This window comes from Balaenoptera ricei, chromosome 12 (assembly GCF_028023285.1).
Source record: "Balaenoptera ricei isolate mBalRic1 chromosome 12, mBalRic1.hap2, whole genome shotgun sequence".
Lineage (NCBI taxonomy): Eukaryota > Metazoa > Chordata > Mammalia > Artiodactyla > Balaenopteridae > Balaenoptera > Balaenoptera ricei.
In genome coordinates this window covers 52,869,479-52,885,057 of record NC_082650.1, presented here as the reverse complement: position 1 = coordinate 52,885,057, position 15,579 = coordinate 52,869,479, and the positions used below count along the sequence as shown (strand labels likewise).

At 37.4% G+C, this 15,579-nt stretch overlaps 1 protein-coding gene across 3 annotated transcripts in view; it reads right to left on the bottom strand.

Moving 5' to 3' along the window:
* Positions 1–15,579, bottom strand: part of PDSS2 (decaprenyl diphosphate synthase subunit 2) — a 263,549-nt gene that overhangs the window by 81,466 nt on the left and 166,504 nt on the right. For all 3 annotated transcript variants that reach the window (XM_059941480.1, XM_059941479.1, XM_059941481.1), the window contains one exon: positions 9,923–9,997. In XM_059941480.1, the coding sequence (XP_059797463.1) occupies positions 9,923–9,997 (75 nt within the window). The remainder of the gene's footprint in view (positions 1–9,922; positions 9,998–15,579) is intronic.

Sequence of the window (15,579 nt, the reverse complement as noted above, 5' to 3'; positions counted from 1 at the left end):
CAGTAGTGGGATTGCTGGGTCATATGGTAGTTCTATTTTTAGTTTTTTAAGGAACCTCCATACTGTTCTCCATAGTGGCTGTATCAATTTACATTCCCACCAACAGTGCAGGAGGGTTCCCTTGTCTCCACACTCTCTCCAGCATTTATTGTTTGTAGATTTTTTGATGATGGCCCTTCTGACTGCTGTGAGATGATATCTCACTGTAGTTCTGAGTTGCATTTCTCTAATGATTAATGATGTTGAACAGTCTTTCATGTGTTTGTTGGCAATCTGTATATCTTCTTTGGAGAAATGTCTATTTAGGTCTTCTACCCATTTTTGGATTGGGTTGTTTGTTTTTTTGATATTGAGCTGCATGAGCTGCTTGTAAATTTTGGAGATTAATCCTTTGTCAGTTGCTTCATTTGCAAGTATTTTCTCCCATTCTGAGGGCTGTCTTTTAGTCTTGTTTATGGTTTCCTTTGCTGTGCAAACACTTTTAAATTTCATTAGGTCCCATTTGTTTATTTTTGTTTTTATTTCCATTTCTCTAGGAGGTGTGTCACAAAGGATCTTGCTGTGATTTATGTCATGGAGTGTTGTGCCTATGTTTTCCTCTAAGAGTTTAATAGTGTCTGGCCTTAAATTTAGGTCTCTAATCTATTTTGAGTTTATTTTTGTGTATGGTGTTAGGGAGTGTTCTGATTTCATTATTTTACATGTAGCTGTCCAGTTTTCCCAGCACCACTTATTGAAGAGGCTGTCTTTTCTCCACTGTATATTCTTGCCTCCTTTATCAAAGATAAGGTGACCATATGTGCGTGGGTTTACCTCTGGGCTTTCTATCCTGTTCCATTGATCTATATTTCTGTTTTTGTGCCAGTACCATACCGTCTTGATTACTGTAGCTTTGTAGTATAGTCTGAAGTTAGAGAGTCTGATTCCCCCAGCTCCGTTTTTCTTTCTCAAGATTGCTTTGGCTATTCGGGGTCTTTTGTGTTTCCATACAAATTGTGAAATTTTTTGTTCTAGTTCTGTGAAAAATGCCAGTGGTAGTTTGATAGGGATTGCATTGAATCTGTAGATTGCTTTGGGTGGTATAGTCATTTTCACAATGTTGATTCTTCCAATCCAAGAACATGGTATATCTCTCCATCTATTTGTATCATCTTTAATTTCTTTCATCAGTGTCTTATAATTTTCTGCATACAGGTCTTTTGTCTCCTTAGGTAGCTTTATTCCTAGATATTTTATTCTTTTTGTTGTAATGGTAAATGGGAGTGTTTTCTTAATTTCACTTTCAGATTTTTGTTCATTAGTGTATAGGAATGCAAGAGATTTCTGTGCATTAATTTTGTATCCTGCTACTTTACCAAATTCACTGATTAGCTCTAGTAGTTTTCTGGTGGCATCTTTAGGATTTTCTATGTATAGTATCATGTCATCTACATATTCTTTTTAAGTGAATATAAAACATTTACCGGGATAGTTCATATCTGGGCCATAAAACAACTCTCAGTAAATTTAAAATAATTCAAACCATATAAAATGTTCCCTAGTCACAATGGTATTATAAATCAATAACAGAAAGACATCTGTAAAATCCTCAAATATTTGGAAACTAAATAACAAACTGTAAAATAATCCATGAGTCTAAGGAAGAGAAAAGAGAAATTAGTAAGTAGCTTGAACTGAATGGAAATGAAAAACAACATAATGGAAATTTGTGGGATGCCACTAAAGTAGCACTTAGACAGAAATTCATTGCACTAAATACCATATAAGAAAAGAAATCAGAGTTCAAATACATGATTTCAGCTTAAAAAAATAAAAAAAGAAGAGGAAATAAAACCAAAGCAATCAAAAGGAAAGAGATTATTGTAAAACTCAAGAGTGAAAAAATCAATATAAAAGAAAGGAGAAAAAATAGAGAAAGTCAATGAAACCAAAAGCCGGTGCTCTGAGATCAATATTGTTAAGCCTCTAGGAAAATTACAGAGAAGACACAAATTACCAGTATCAGAAATGAGAGAAGTGACATTACTGCAAATTCTACAGATATTAAAAGGATAATATGGGAATATTATGAAGAACTTTAGGCCAATAAATTTGACAACTTAAATTAAATAGAGTTTCATTGCAGGGCACAAACTACCAAAATCTACTCAAGAAGAAATACATAACCTAAATAGTAGGCTACTTTTAAGCAATTGAATTTGTAGTAGAAAAAAAAAAAAAAAACACAAAAACTTTCCCATAAAGAAAGATCCAGATGGTTTCATTAGTGAATTCTATCAAATATGTAAGGAAGAAACAGTACTAATTCTACACAAAATCTTTCAAAAAATCAAAGAGGAAATATTTCCCAATTCATTTTGAGGCCAGCATTATCTTGATATTGACAAAAGACATTACAAAGAACTGAAAATAACACACCTTATTCCTCATGAATAAAAATGTAAACATTAACAAAATTTTAGAGTATCAAATCCAACAATATAGAAAAGGGTGACTGCATCATGACCAAGTGAGGTTTATTCCAGGAATGCAAGGCTGATTTAACATTTGAAAATCAATCAATTAAGTCACCATATTAACAGACTAAAAAAGAAAATCCCAAAAGAGAAGAAAACTAAAAAATATATATATATATTATCACCTCAATAGCTCCAGAAATAAAAATGGTCAAAACCTAACATTAATTTCTGATAAAAAACCCTCAGGAAATTAAGAATATAAGGGAACGTATTCATTAATGAGGAGCCTCTATCAAAACCAAAACCAAGGGCTTCCCTGGTGGCGCAGTGGTTGAGAATCTGCCTGCCAATGCAGGGGACACGGGTTCAAGCCCTGGTCTGGGAAGATCCCACATGCCGCGGAGCAGCTGGGCCCGCGAGCCACAATTACTGAGCCTGCGCGTCTGGAGCCTGTGCTCCGCAAGAAGAGAGGCCGCGATAGTGAGAGGCCCGTGCACCGCGATGAAGAGTGGCCCCCGCTTGCCGCAACTGGAGAAAGCCCTCGCACAGAAACGAAGACCCAACACAGCCATAAATAAATAAATTAAAAAAAAAAAAAAAAAAAAAACCAAAACCAAAACCTGCAGCTAACATCATACTTAATAGTGGTCAAATATCGAATGTTTTCCTCCTAGCATCAGGAGGAAAGCAAGGATGTCCATTCTCACCACTTCAACATTATACTGGAGGGTCTAGTTGTTGGATCTGGGATTTGCTTTTATCCTACATACATACAACCTAGTGAGTTAGTCTGTTACTGTTTTGCTGTTTTGTGGATGCTAACAGAAGACATAAGACTCCTGGTTCAGAGACAAAGGACTTTATTATCTATGGCACGGGAAGAAGCATGTGCATTAGCATATTTGTGTTGGTTATCCTTTACCCCAAATCCTGCAGGGGCAATGCAATGGGCTCAGAAGGATGCTATGCCTTCAGTGGATTTATGTTACAGCTAACAAACACTGAGTTTGGGGGATCCACTGCTTTTGCAGCAAGGAGTGATGTATATATTTATTATCTTGATTGTGATGATAGCTTCATTGGTGCACACATATATCAAAACATATCAGATAGTGTACTTTTTTTAAAAAAATTATTTATTTATTTATTTTTGGCTGTGTTGGGTCTTTGTTTCTGTGCGAGGGCTTTTCTCTAGTTGCGGCAAGCGGGGGCCACTCTTCATCGCGGTGCGCGGGCCTCTCACTATCGCGGCCTCTCTTGTTGCGGAGCACAGGCTCCAGACGCGCAGGCTCAGCAGTTGTGGCTCACGGGCCTAGTTGCTCCGCGGCATGTGGGACCTTCCCAGACCAGGGCTTGAACCCGTGTCCCCTGCATTGGCAGGCAGACTCTCAACCACTGCGCCACCAGGGAAGCCCCCAGATAGTGTACTTTAAATATTTGCAGCTTACTTACACCAATAAAACTGTCAGAAAAATGAGAAAAATCTGCCATTCCAAGCATTCTAGGCCTTTCTATATCATTAATTTAACAAATATTTTTGGGCTACTACTAATGTGCTAGGCACTGTGCTGATATTGGGAATACTATGGTAAACAAAATCCTTCCTCCCATGGAGTTTATATTCTTGTAGGAGGAGACTGAAAGTAAACAATAAGAAAAACATCAGATGGTGGCTACTGTGATTAAGATAAAGAGAATTAAGTAGGGTGGCTACTTTAGATTGGGGGTGGGTCATCTCTCTGAGAAGATGATACCGATGTAGAGATATGAATATCAAGAAGGGGCCAACCACATCGAAGTGGGAGAAGAGCACCTCTGACCTTCATCATTATTTTGGCTTTCTAACTGTTCTAATTTCCCTCCAATCTCCTGTAAGCCACGCTGAATTAACTTCCCCAAAGGTTAATATGATCATGTAATTACTGTGTTTAAAAACCTTCATTCTCTCTCTTATCTCAATTACTAAAAAGGATATTAGCTCTACATTCCAGCATTATGAGTCTTCTTGCATATGACAAAACCTACTTTTCCAGTCTTCTCACTATTCTTTTATTCTAACATGGAGAAAGCCCTGATCTTACGTATGCTTCCCTACTTTTGATCATGCTGTTTCTTCTGCTTGAAATGCCATCCTTCTCCTCAAGGATGCCATCAGTAGACATCCTTCCTATCCTTAAATGTCTGTCTCAAATATCACATTCTCCTTAATATCTTTTCTGATTTTCCCAGCCAGATGTAATTTTTGTTCACAATTCCCTCCTGTTATGTTTCTCAATGGGAAAAACTCAGCGTGCTCATTTTTTATTATATTTTAGATGGTGGCATAGGGTTTTGCAGATAGGAGATAATCCATAACTTCCTAGTGGACTGAATTATCTTAGTTTTGTTTTACTTGAAAGCTGCATGAGAGCCAAAAAAAAAAAAAAAGATAAACATAAAGATAAAACAGAGACTTCCAGTGGCGGTCCAGTGGTTAAGACTTCGCCTTCCAGTGCAGCGGGTGCAGGTTCAATCCCTGGTCAGGGAGCTAAGACCATACATGCCTCACGGCCAAAAAACCAAAACATAAGACAGAAGCAATATCGTAACACATTCAATAAAGACTTTAAAAATGGTCCACATAGGGACTTCCCTGGTGGCGCAGTGGTTAAGAATCCGCCTGCCAATGCAGGGGACACAGGTTCGATCCTTGGTCCGGGAAGATCCCACATGTCGCGGAGCAACAAAGCCCGTGCGCCACAACTACTGAGCCCACGCGCCTAGAGCGTGTGCTCCGCAACGAGAAGCCCACACACCGCAATGAAGAGTAGCCCCTGCTTGCCTCAACTAGAGAAATCCTGTGCACAGCAACGAAGACACAATGCAGACATAAATAACAAATAAATAAATAAATAAATTTATTTAAAAAAAAAAAAGGTCCACATCAAAAACATCTTACAATCTTTACAATTTCAGTGACTCTGTTAAAATCAGTTCTTTTCCAAGACAACTGGATTCTCTTTAAAACCCTCTCACTTTCCTGAGACTGGGACCAAGCTAACATGAGCAGAACCTCTGAAAATAGGGAAGAAGTCTGCTGTTCTCTATCTCAACACCAACATGGGTTGAATACACATGCCTTGCAGAGGACGTTGATTAGATTCCTAAGGAGGGAGCAGGAGTGGATGGGAAATAAACAATAAGAAATCAGAAAAAGAGTGTGTTGGGATCCCCAAGATCACCCCCAGGTTTGATGGTTTGTGAGGAGGATACACAGGACTTAGAATATAGTTGAACTCACAGGTGTAGTTTATTACAGAAAAAGGATACGAAGTAAAACCAGCAAAGGAAAAAGGTGCAGAGATGAAGTCTGGAGGAAACCAGGTGTAAGCTTCTAAGAATCCTTCCTCTACCAGTGGAGTCACACAGGATGGGATTAATTCCTCCAAGAATTAACATGTATGAAAACACATGTGAAATGCTGTCTAGCAGGGATATTCACTGGAGACTCAGTTTTCAGAGTTTTTGTTGGAATTGGTGATGTAGGCAACCTCTGCCTAGCATGTACCAAAATTCCAGACTCCCAGAAGGGAAGCAGGTGATCAGTATAAATAACATTGTTTGCAGAGACAATTTAGGTACAGTGAACTGCCCTTATCAGTTAGAGAATGGTGGAAACATCCCTAAAATCCAAGGGCCAACCTTACAAGCAGTTTTTCTAAGGACAGTAGTCCTTTTCTGTATAGGGATATATTGAAAATATTCTTACTTTTTTAATTCAAGGATCTCACTTTCAGATTTTTTTTTAGCAAATAGTATGAAATAGAGCAAAGTTATGTACACTAAAATGTTCATCACAATATTGTTTAAATTAGTAAAAAAAACCACAAGGTAAGTGTCCAAAAACTGTGGACTGGTTCAGTAAATTATAGTACAGTAGTATGAAGAAATATTAAACAGCCATTAAATATTTTTGAAGACTTTTAATAACAAAAATGACTATCTTGGAGAGTAAATCAGGACAAAAAATTATATGTACAATAATAACTCAAAAATGGGAGAAATATAGAATGAAATCTAGAAGGAAATACACTAGAATGTAATCATGATTCATTTCTGGGGGATGGCTTATATAAAATAATTTTTATTTTCCTCTTGACCTTTTCTGTACTTTCAATTTTTATTTAATGAACATGTATTTACTTTTCTAATTAGAAAACAAGTTATAATAATAAGATAATTGTGTTAAAAAGATTTTAGATATAATGGCCTATGGAATCAAAGCAAATTTTGCTAAAATGTAAAATATTTAGCATGCACAGTAATACGAATACAATGACTAGGGAACTCTTAGGATGGCAAACGACCATTTAAAGTGCATTTTTTCTATTTGATGTGCTTCTTTCTTCAATTAGCTAACAAAAAAAGAAAAAGCAGGTAAAGGGAAGGGAGATATAAACACTAAAGAAAGCACAATGGCTAACTTTTATTTCAAGGAAGAAATGGTTCACAAACTAGCAAACGCAAAAATAAAAATGTTATTTTTCAATGGACAGAACAAGGATGAATTTCCTAAATAACACTGAATCCCAATTTACGTACAATCTGTTAAGTATTACTAACATAAGTCACATAAATTTTCAGAGTTTTAAGGAGGATTAGGTAATTACTCTACAAACTTCTGGAGAAGGTGATTTCTAACATATTCAGTTACAATTCCCCTCCATTTGCTTTAATGCATCTACCCTAGTCACAGAGATACTACTCCACAGAAAGCTATTTTTATACTACCCAGCTTCTCCATCACTGTATTAAGTAGCCATATAGAAAACAGACCACTATTGTATCCTCTTATCCCTGGAGAGATGAAATGGTTTGCAGCTTATTTTAAATCACAAAGCAATTCTTTTGTGTACTGAATTGGCCCCAGGCTACGGAGGTTGTGCAACTCACTTCCCACATGACCTCCACTTGTGGCTGCTTCCCAATCTTGTCAGAACATGAAAACCTTGAAGGCACTCCATGTGGGGGGCAGTGCTCTCTCTGCCTCTGAAATGATTCCTGGGCCAAGTTAGAAAAACCAGATTCTGAACAGCCACTGTAATGGCAAGCGCACGCAGAAGGGGAAAAAAAAAAGCTCAGAATTTTTCTGGTTAGGAAGGGAAATGTGGTTAACCTAAATTGGACCTAAAGAGCAAATGGAGGCATCAAGAAGCACTCCCACTGCTTCAGTTCAACTATGCATTTTTGTTTCCGTTATAAAAAAAGAACAGCTCTTTAAATGGTTTGGCTATATTCAGAAATGTAACTGCTTAAAAAAGTTCTCAAGTGTTTGAAAGGACTGTGTTTGGGAAGGTGGTAGGGAAAGAGGGCAGATGACAAAGCATTGCTAGAGTCTTTTGAGTAAAACTTAAATTAGATAATCAAAGTCAGCAACTGGTGCTTGCTAAGTGATGGTTCATGTATGATCAACAGTCCTTCAAAGACTTTGCTGCTGCCTCTCTTCTCTTTCCCAGGAAGAAAGAGATTATATAGGACTCGGAGTCAAAAAACCTGGGTTCAGATCATGTCAGTGTCAAACATGCATTAACAGTTTCCAGACACTATGCTTTCTTGGCATTTGTCATCTCTGAATTTTAGGCTTTTCCTGTACAAAATGGGTACCAACAAATGTCACCCTTTTCATAGGTGATTATGTAGAAAGAAAGTATAAGCAAACTGTGAAGTGCTAAGCATTTTTATTGTTGTTGCTAGTAGGTCTGCTTGAAATATAAAAAGTACTTAACAATTGTTCACAAAATTATTAATAAACTGGAGTAATTATAGTGGACAACTGGTAAGAGTGAATAAGTCAAGAACCTTAAAATCAACAATAACACTTTCACTTAAAACTTAACAGATATTTAACTATAAAACATTAATATCTTATATGGAACTAAACTGAACACCTTAGAAATATCCTGGGGGGAAAACAATGCTTCAGCTGCCAGAAGAGGTCACTGTAATCATCATATATGGTAGGATCTCAGGTATGGCAGAGGCATGCTAGCATATCAGGTTTCATTAAGGTTACAGAGGCAGTGAATGAGAGGTTAAGAGCCTGAGCTCTGAAGTTCAATCTCAACTAACAAGTTGTATGACTATGGGCACATTACTTAATCTTTTCTAAGCCTCAGTTTTCGCAGATGTAAAATGGGGAGAGCAGCAGTCTCTGCTAGCAGGATTACTGTGAAGACTTTAAGGAAGAAACAGGTGAATTACTTACCACAGTGTTATTTGCTTACCTACCATCGTCTTCATCATACTATATACAAGGTGTCTTTTTATGAGTGGGACTAGACCAGGAGTCCTCCATTTTACAATCTCCTATTAACCTTCAGCCATGGTAGAGAACTATGGTATGTTTTTGAAAAACACAGCAAAGGGGGTCTACTGTGGTCATATACCCTGCCAGGTCCCCACACAGCACTATGCTGCTTAGGTGAAGTTCGATATGCCTGCCAGGAACTATGGCTCCCTGAACCAAATGTTAGCAGATGTTCAAGGTATAATTCTTCATATTTCACTAACCACTCTCTGAACCATCCAGAATCCCTGGGTTATACTTTTAAATTTTAAATTTCATATCCAAGTTGCTCATGCCCTATGTTTCACTTCCAGTAAAATTTGTCTTTCTTTTTTCAAATGGAAATGTCAAAAACTTAAGATGTGCATACATGCATATTTTTTTCTAATTTGCAGTGAGTGAAATCTTGCTAATACAGAAGCTAAAGAAGTTAGAATAATGAAACACTAATATAGGAGTCCCTTATAATACCATATAACATGTTAACTGATGGTGGTGGTCAATGAAGCAATTGCTTCACATTCAATATCCTGCTGAAATGAAATAACTGCATTTTAAGGAAATAAAACGTAACCCTTTTTGAGATGTCCTGCTAAATGAGTCAAAAAACCTTAATTCTAGATCTATAAAATTAATCAAAATAATCCAACTGTGCAATCATCTTACATCTTATCACAGAGAATTTAATAATGCAGTAAATTCTGGATCTTGGATATAAAAGACACTCCTCCCTCATGCCCCTAAGAGTCACCTTCTTGGGACTGTGTCCACTCTTTTGGGACATGGAAAGCCCCTTCTTCTGAGGAAAGGCTGGGTCCAGCCACCTCAGCGTGAGCTGCTTCTCCAGCCTGCCTGCCTTTTTGACAGTGCTACCTGCCAGCCACAGCATCTTGTTGTCTTCTGGGCTGCTGCAGATTGAACAGACTTTGAATCCAGCCAGAGGGTAAGAGGTTGTTTTAATTGGCTAAATCTGCTATGTGCAAAGCATAGGACCATGAATTTGTAGCCAAAACACTAATCTAAAAAAATGTCACGAACAATTTAAACACAAAACAAGAATGATATTTCTGCTTGTCAATTCTACTTTTGCCACGAGGGTTTTTAACCTAACATTTTATAATGACTACCAAATCTTTACCTTTGCTGAAGTAGAATTTTCATGGTATACTCCTTGTACCAAATCCATAAGAGCACTTGCTAAAAGTTCCACAACCTAAAAAACAAGAAAAAAATCAAAAGAAACAATTTTAAAAATGTATCCCTATTTTTACCTCAGAATGCTTCACAAGGCTTAGTAGCAAGGCAGTATTATGCTTGATAGAAAAAAAAAAATGGGGTTATGTGCAAAGATCCTGGCAAATGGCATTGCCCACCTGGATATCAGAGCTGTGATCCAATACTTCCGATCATAATTCAAGCAAAAAAAAAAAAAAATCTTGTAAGCATAGCATTTAATATACGTGAAAATCCAGTAATAGCCATATTGAACATAAGCTTAAATTTCAGATAACTAATGAAAAATTTTTTTTTAATTAATTTATTTTTGGCCGCGTTGGGTCTCCGTTGCTGCGCGTGAGGCTTCTCTAGTTGCGGCGAATGGGGGCTACTCTTCGTTGCGGTGCGCGGTCTTCTCATTGTGGTGGTTTCTCTTGTTGTGGTGCACGGGCTCTAGGTGCACGGGCTTCAGTAGTTGTGGCACATGGGCTCTAGAGTGCAGGCTCAGTAGTTGTGGCGCATGGGCTTAGCTGCTCCACGGCATGTGGGATCTTCCCGGACCGGGGATCGAACTCGTGTGCCCTGCATTGGCAGGCGGATTCTTAACCACTGCACTACCAGGGAAGTCCCTCAGATAACTAATGAAATCTTAACCCAATTTATTTGCTGAATGTTTATTTCTGTCAGGTGGATACTTTTTCAATATCCCCTCCCCGTTCTGGGAGGCATCACAATGCTAATTTTCATACGTAATACAGAGAGAAAAGCAACCTTTCTAACGTGTTCATTTTGTTGTACTAAAAATGCACTGTGGATATATTTGGTGTAGGGCCCCTGGGTCAAATGTACCATAAACACTGAAAATTTTTACAGAACTGTAATATTGAAATTGTGTCATCAAACCTGTATTATTTTCAAGGCCCAGGCTATTAAAAAAAATCAAACAAAATCAAAAGCTTTGAACTTGTTCCAGAATGTAAAACAAGCAGAAAATAGTAAATGGTCTCTTTGCAGCTACTGTACAATTTAGAGTTGTTTGCATAAACCATCTTAATTCAAGAGGATAAAACAGTGGTATTTATTATAATGTTCAGTTCAGCCATTTCAAACAAGAATTCCTCAAGGCAACCCTACCCGCTTCTTAAGAAGTCTTAGTATCTTATATACTTAGCTTCCTATGTTATGCAGTCCTGTATCAGATTTCCACTCTTTGCTTCCTAAAATTTAGCTCAGTTTTGACTGAATTAAAGGATTTTGTTTCAGCTTTTATCATTCTTGTAATTGAAGACATTATTAAGCCAAAGGATACAGACCCAAACAACAAGATACTTCAATCTCAGGTACTTAGGATTTAATAAACATTTTCTTAGAGGCAAATGACATTAATTTGTAGAAAGATATGCTGTAAAATTTTAACACATAAGCATTTATCTCCAAATTTATATTTACATGCATCCTGCATAACACACACAAGGCTGCCGATATGGAAATTTTGCTGATTAAAGGGATTATTTTTTTCTAGCTCTGCAGATGGGTTAATTTGTAAGACCTATACAAAGTCTTTTTTTTTTTTTTTAATCGCATTGCCCTTTAGGTAACCAAATACTTAAGAAATATTGTAGCAATATGAGCTGCAGAGGAACTGCGAGGACAATGATCCTACAGTGTTACCAGATGTGTTGAGTTATTTAAGTGGGGAAAGAGAGAAAAATGAATGGATTTTTTTCCCCCCTTAAGGTATCAGATAAGCTCTATTCCCAAATCCAGGAGGATAGAGTATTGCCAATAGGTCTATGAAAGACTGTAACTAAATGCACAGCATCGGATTGGATTACAGTTTACACAAGCAACATCCCAAGATCCCTCTGATGGCTGGACACATAATACAGATCAATCAGTCACTAAGAAATGTTATGGTTTTGAAACAGTTTGAGGTCTGAGACCAGCACTGGTAAAGTGAAGAGGGATTTACAAAAAGAAAGTCCGACACTAATTTTAACAATGGATCTGGTTTTGGATAAACAGAGTGTTCCTTTACTTCCCTGAAATTCCAGACCAGGAAGAGGCAACAAAAACTTTTTATTCTCCAATTCTTTTTCTGTTAATGCAATTAGCAAATATATGTAGATCTGTACTTACAAGTTTATAATTTATAAATGACCTGTACTTCCAAACGGCCATCCTTGCTTAAGCAGAATACACCTCCACTGCCAACAGCAACCATCAAGGAAAAAGCTTTGGACTTCCTTACGTTAACAAGTCCAGGAAGGCAAGAGAGTAAAAAAAGCAGTCTAGCCTAGGGGAGTTGAATATGTCCCAGGCAAAAGTGACTTATCCAGCACACACTTAAATATCTTTCCACTGCCTGAAATGTTTACTTTTAAAATTATACCAAAAAGAGATGTAAGTATTATCCTCCTTTAAAATTGCAAATATTTCTAGGAAGACCACAGGGCTAACAGCCCATACATACGTTAACAAGACCATTTAATGATCTCATCTTTTTTTTTCATTACATGATTTACTACCACAGGCATTCACCTGTTTAGATAACTATTGTACTTAAATACAAGAAGGCACCTGCTGGGACTTCCCTGGTGGCTCAGTGGTTAAGAATCCGCCTGCCAATGCAGGGGACACGGGTTCAAGCGCTGGTCCAGGAAGATCCCACATGCCGCGGGGCAACTAAGCCCGTGCGCCACAACTATTGAGCCTGCGCTCTAGAGCCTGTGAGCCACAACTACTGAGCCCATGTGCCACAACTACTGAAGCCCGCGTGCTCTAGGGCCCACGTGCCACAACTACTGGGCCCGTGTACTGCAACTAATGAAGCCTGCGCACCTAGAGCCCATGCTCCTCAACAAGAGAAGCCACTGCAATGAGAGAAGCCCACGCACTGCAATGAAGAGTAGCCCTTGCTCGCCGCAACTAGAGAAAAGTCCGCGCGCAGCAACAAAAACCCAATGTAGCCAAAAGATAAATTAAAAAAAAAAAAAAAGAAAGCACTTGCTTAATGAGCTCCTCCCTTCCCTCATATTACTGAGGAATGATTTGTTCAAGCAACCTAAAACGGTAGCAAGGATAACGTCAGCCAGAAGAGAATCTAGAGCTCAACTGCCAGACTGTCTGAGACTAAGAGTCCCCGTCCCAGACTTTTTGGTGCTCCAGAGAAAGACCAAGGACTTCTGTTCCAAGCCCAGGGGGGCAAGCAAACACTTTCTACTAGAAAAAGTGGGTTTTAATTCAACAACAGAACACATGAAAAGACTATTTTAACCAAAATCAGAGGTCTCTGTAACATTGACTTGTTGCATCCTGAAACATTATTTCAGATTATATGACTGTCACCAACACTATTATAAAGTTTAGTTTACCTGCCTAGAGAGTAATCAAATAGGAGATATGTTTCTTCATTTCTGCATTTCTGGAGGTTGTGAGAATAGCAGAATTGCTTACCTGTACACGCAAATGCAAATATGCTTTTTTCTTTTGTGTCGTGTTTAACTCTACAGCAATGTCATACACTATCTCCCAATCTTTTAAGTAACACCTTAGATTTCAGTGAGCCAGAAGTGGTAACCATTCACAATGTCAGTGTTATGAGCTGGTTTCTCCTGCCACCTCATTTTTGGCTACCAGACAGAAGGTTGCATAGGAAAGGAAGTGGACATCAAATTGCTGTTCTCAAGCAAACAGCAATCTCTGTTGATCTCTCCCATTTTAATCACTACCCTCTCATCAAAGATAAGGAATAGGTAGTATTCAGATGTGTCTGAACCTTAGCACAATTACAGATCCAATATAACTGACCTTTGGAATGAATTTCTTAAATGGTTAATTTACAGGACAAATTTTACCAACTGCAAGGGAATATGTAATTGCTTCCTTCTTTATCTTTTGGCAAGGGTAACTACAATTCAGTGATTTTTTTAAACTGAAAAACTAAAGTGATACATACTCTTACAAAAGGTGTTGTAATTATTATATAATAAAATTATAATATAATTATATATTATATATTAATATAATTAATTATACGTAATATAATTAATTATATATTATAATATAATTATAATAAAATTCTCAACTTAAAAATTAGAAATTGAGAGAAGTAAGAGTTGGTAATGACCAAATGGCCAAAAAACACCCTCACTTACTGCTATACAAAGATTTCTATAACATATTATTAAGGAAACGAAAAAGAAATGCTGGTTACAAAACAGAACAACATGATAGGTATTTTTAAAACAAAAATGAGGTCAATCTATGTGTTCATATATGCTGAGAAAAAAGTCTGAAACAGCAAAATATTGATAATAATGATAATCTGTAAGTGGTAAGATTCTAGATGTTTTTAATTAAAATTTTTTCTTCAACTTTTCTGAATTGCTTAAATGTACAATTGCTTAGTACATAATGTACTACATTTTCTCTCCTTTTATTAGCTTGCTTTCATAATCAGATAAAATAAACCTACTTCTAGGGGGTGGGACGGGAAGAAGCATACCCTGTTTCAGTCTCAGAAAGGCTTCAAGCTAAGCTGTGTCCACAAATTGATTTATGGAATATAGCAATCAATAGTCTCTGGATTAGCAAAAATAAGATCAGTACGTGGTGATAAGCATTCTGTGCAGACAACTTGTGCCTTTCTCAGTAAATGTGATTCAGGAGTACTGTCAGTCAGCATTTGACAGATGGAATAGACTCAACAGAGCTGTATATGTTTCACTAGTAAACCAGACCACTTCGGTTTGAGCAAAGGAGCGCCTATCCTAAATTTAAAGTAAAATACAACTAAATCTTTAGAAAAATGTTAATTATAAACTAATGTGGCCCAACTGAAACTCAAGTCAGCATAAGCTGAGTTGATGTCATAAGGTAGTACAGTTGTACTTTAATTCACTTTTAAAAGGTTGCTATGTACTTAATTTGCTTGGTATACTAAAACTGTGGAGGTTACTACAGATTTATAATCGTCTTTCAAAAACTTGCACTGGGAAGGTTATTTTAATGACATTTCTTACTACAGCGTGGAATGACAGGACAACGTGTGATCCATCACTCTATTTGGGAGGCAAATGTACCCACAGCCCCTCAGTCTTTAGTACTCTTACCAGCTGCTAGCAAAGGAAACAGTCATGTGTGTGCACGCATCTGCAGTTCTGATGGCATTTAATTACACACAAATCTATTGCACTCCTCCCCCAATCCCCAGGAACAAATAGCAACGCATGAAGCAGTAGCAAAGGTAAAACACCCTTGAGGGAAAATTAATTCTCATATACATCTTGGGAGGAACAAAAGACAGATTTAGTTCTTTTCAAAGTGCTTTGGCATTTGAAGGGATGTTGTCAATTTTTTTTTTTTAAGCCACAAAAACTATATTGTCAGTGAAAATATTTTACAGAAAAATACTTTTATAGATAAAGGATGCTGAATAGCCTGCTAATGGTACCCAGAGTGGTCAGCTTCACTCTTCCGTTCCTCTTCATACAAATGGAGCACAAAGTATTTGAGAGTTGCTTTTAAAGAAGAAAGATTTACCTACATTACCAAGGTGAGGTAGAGAAGGACTGGTAA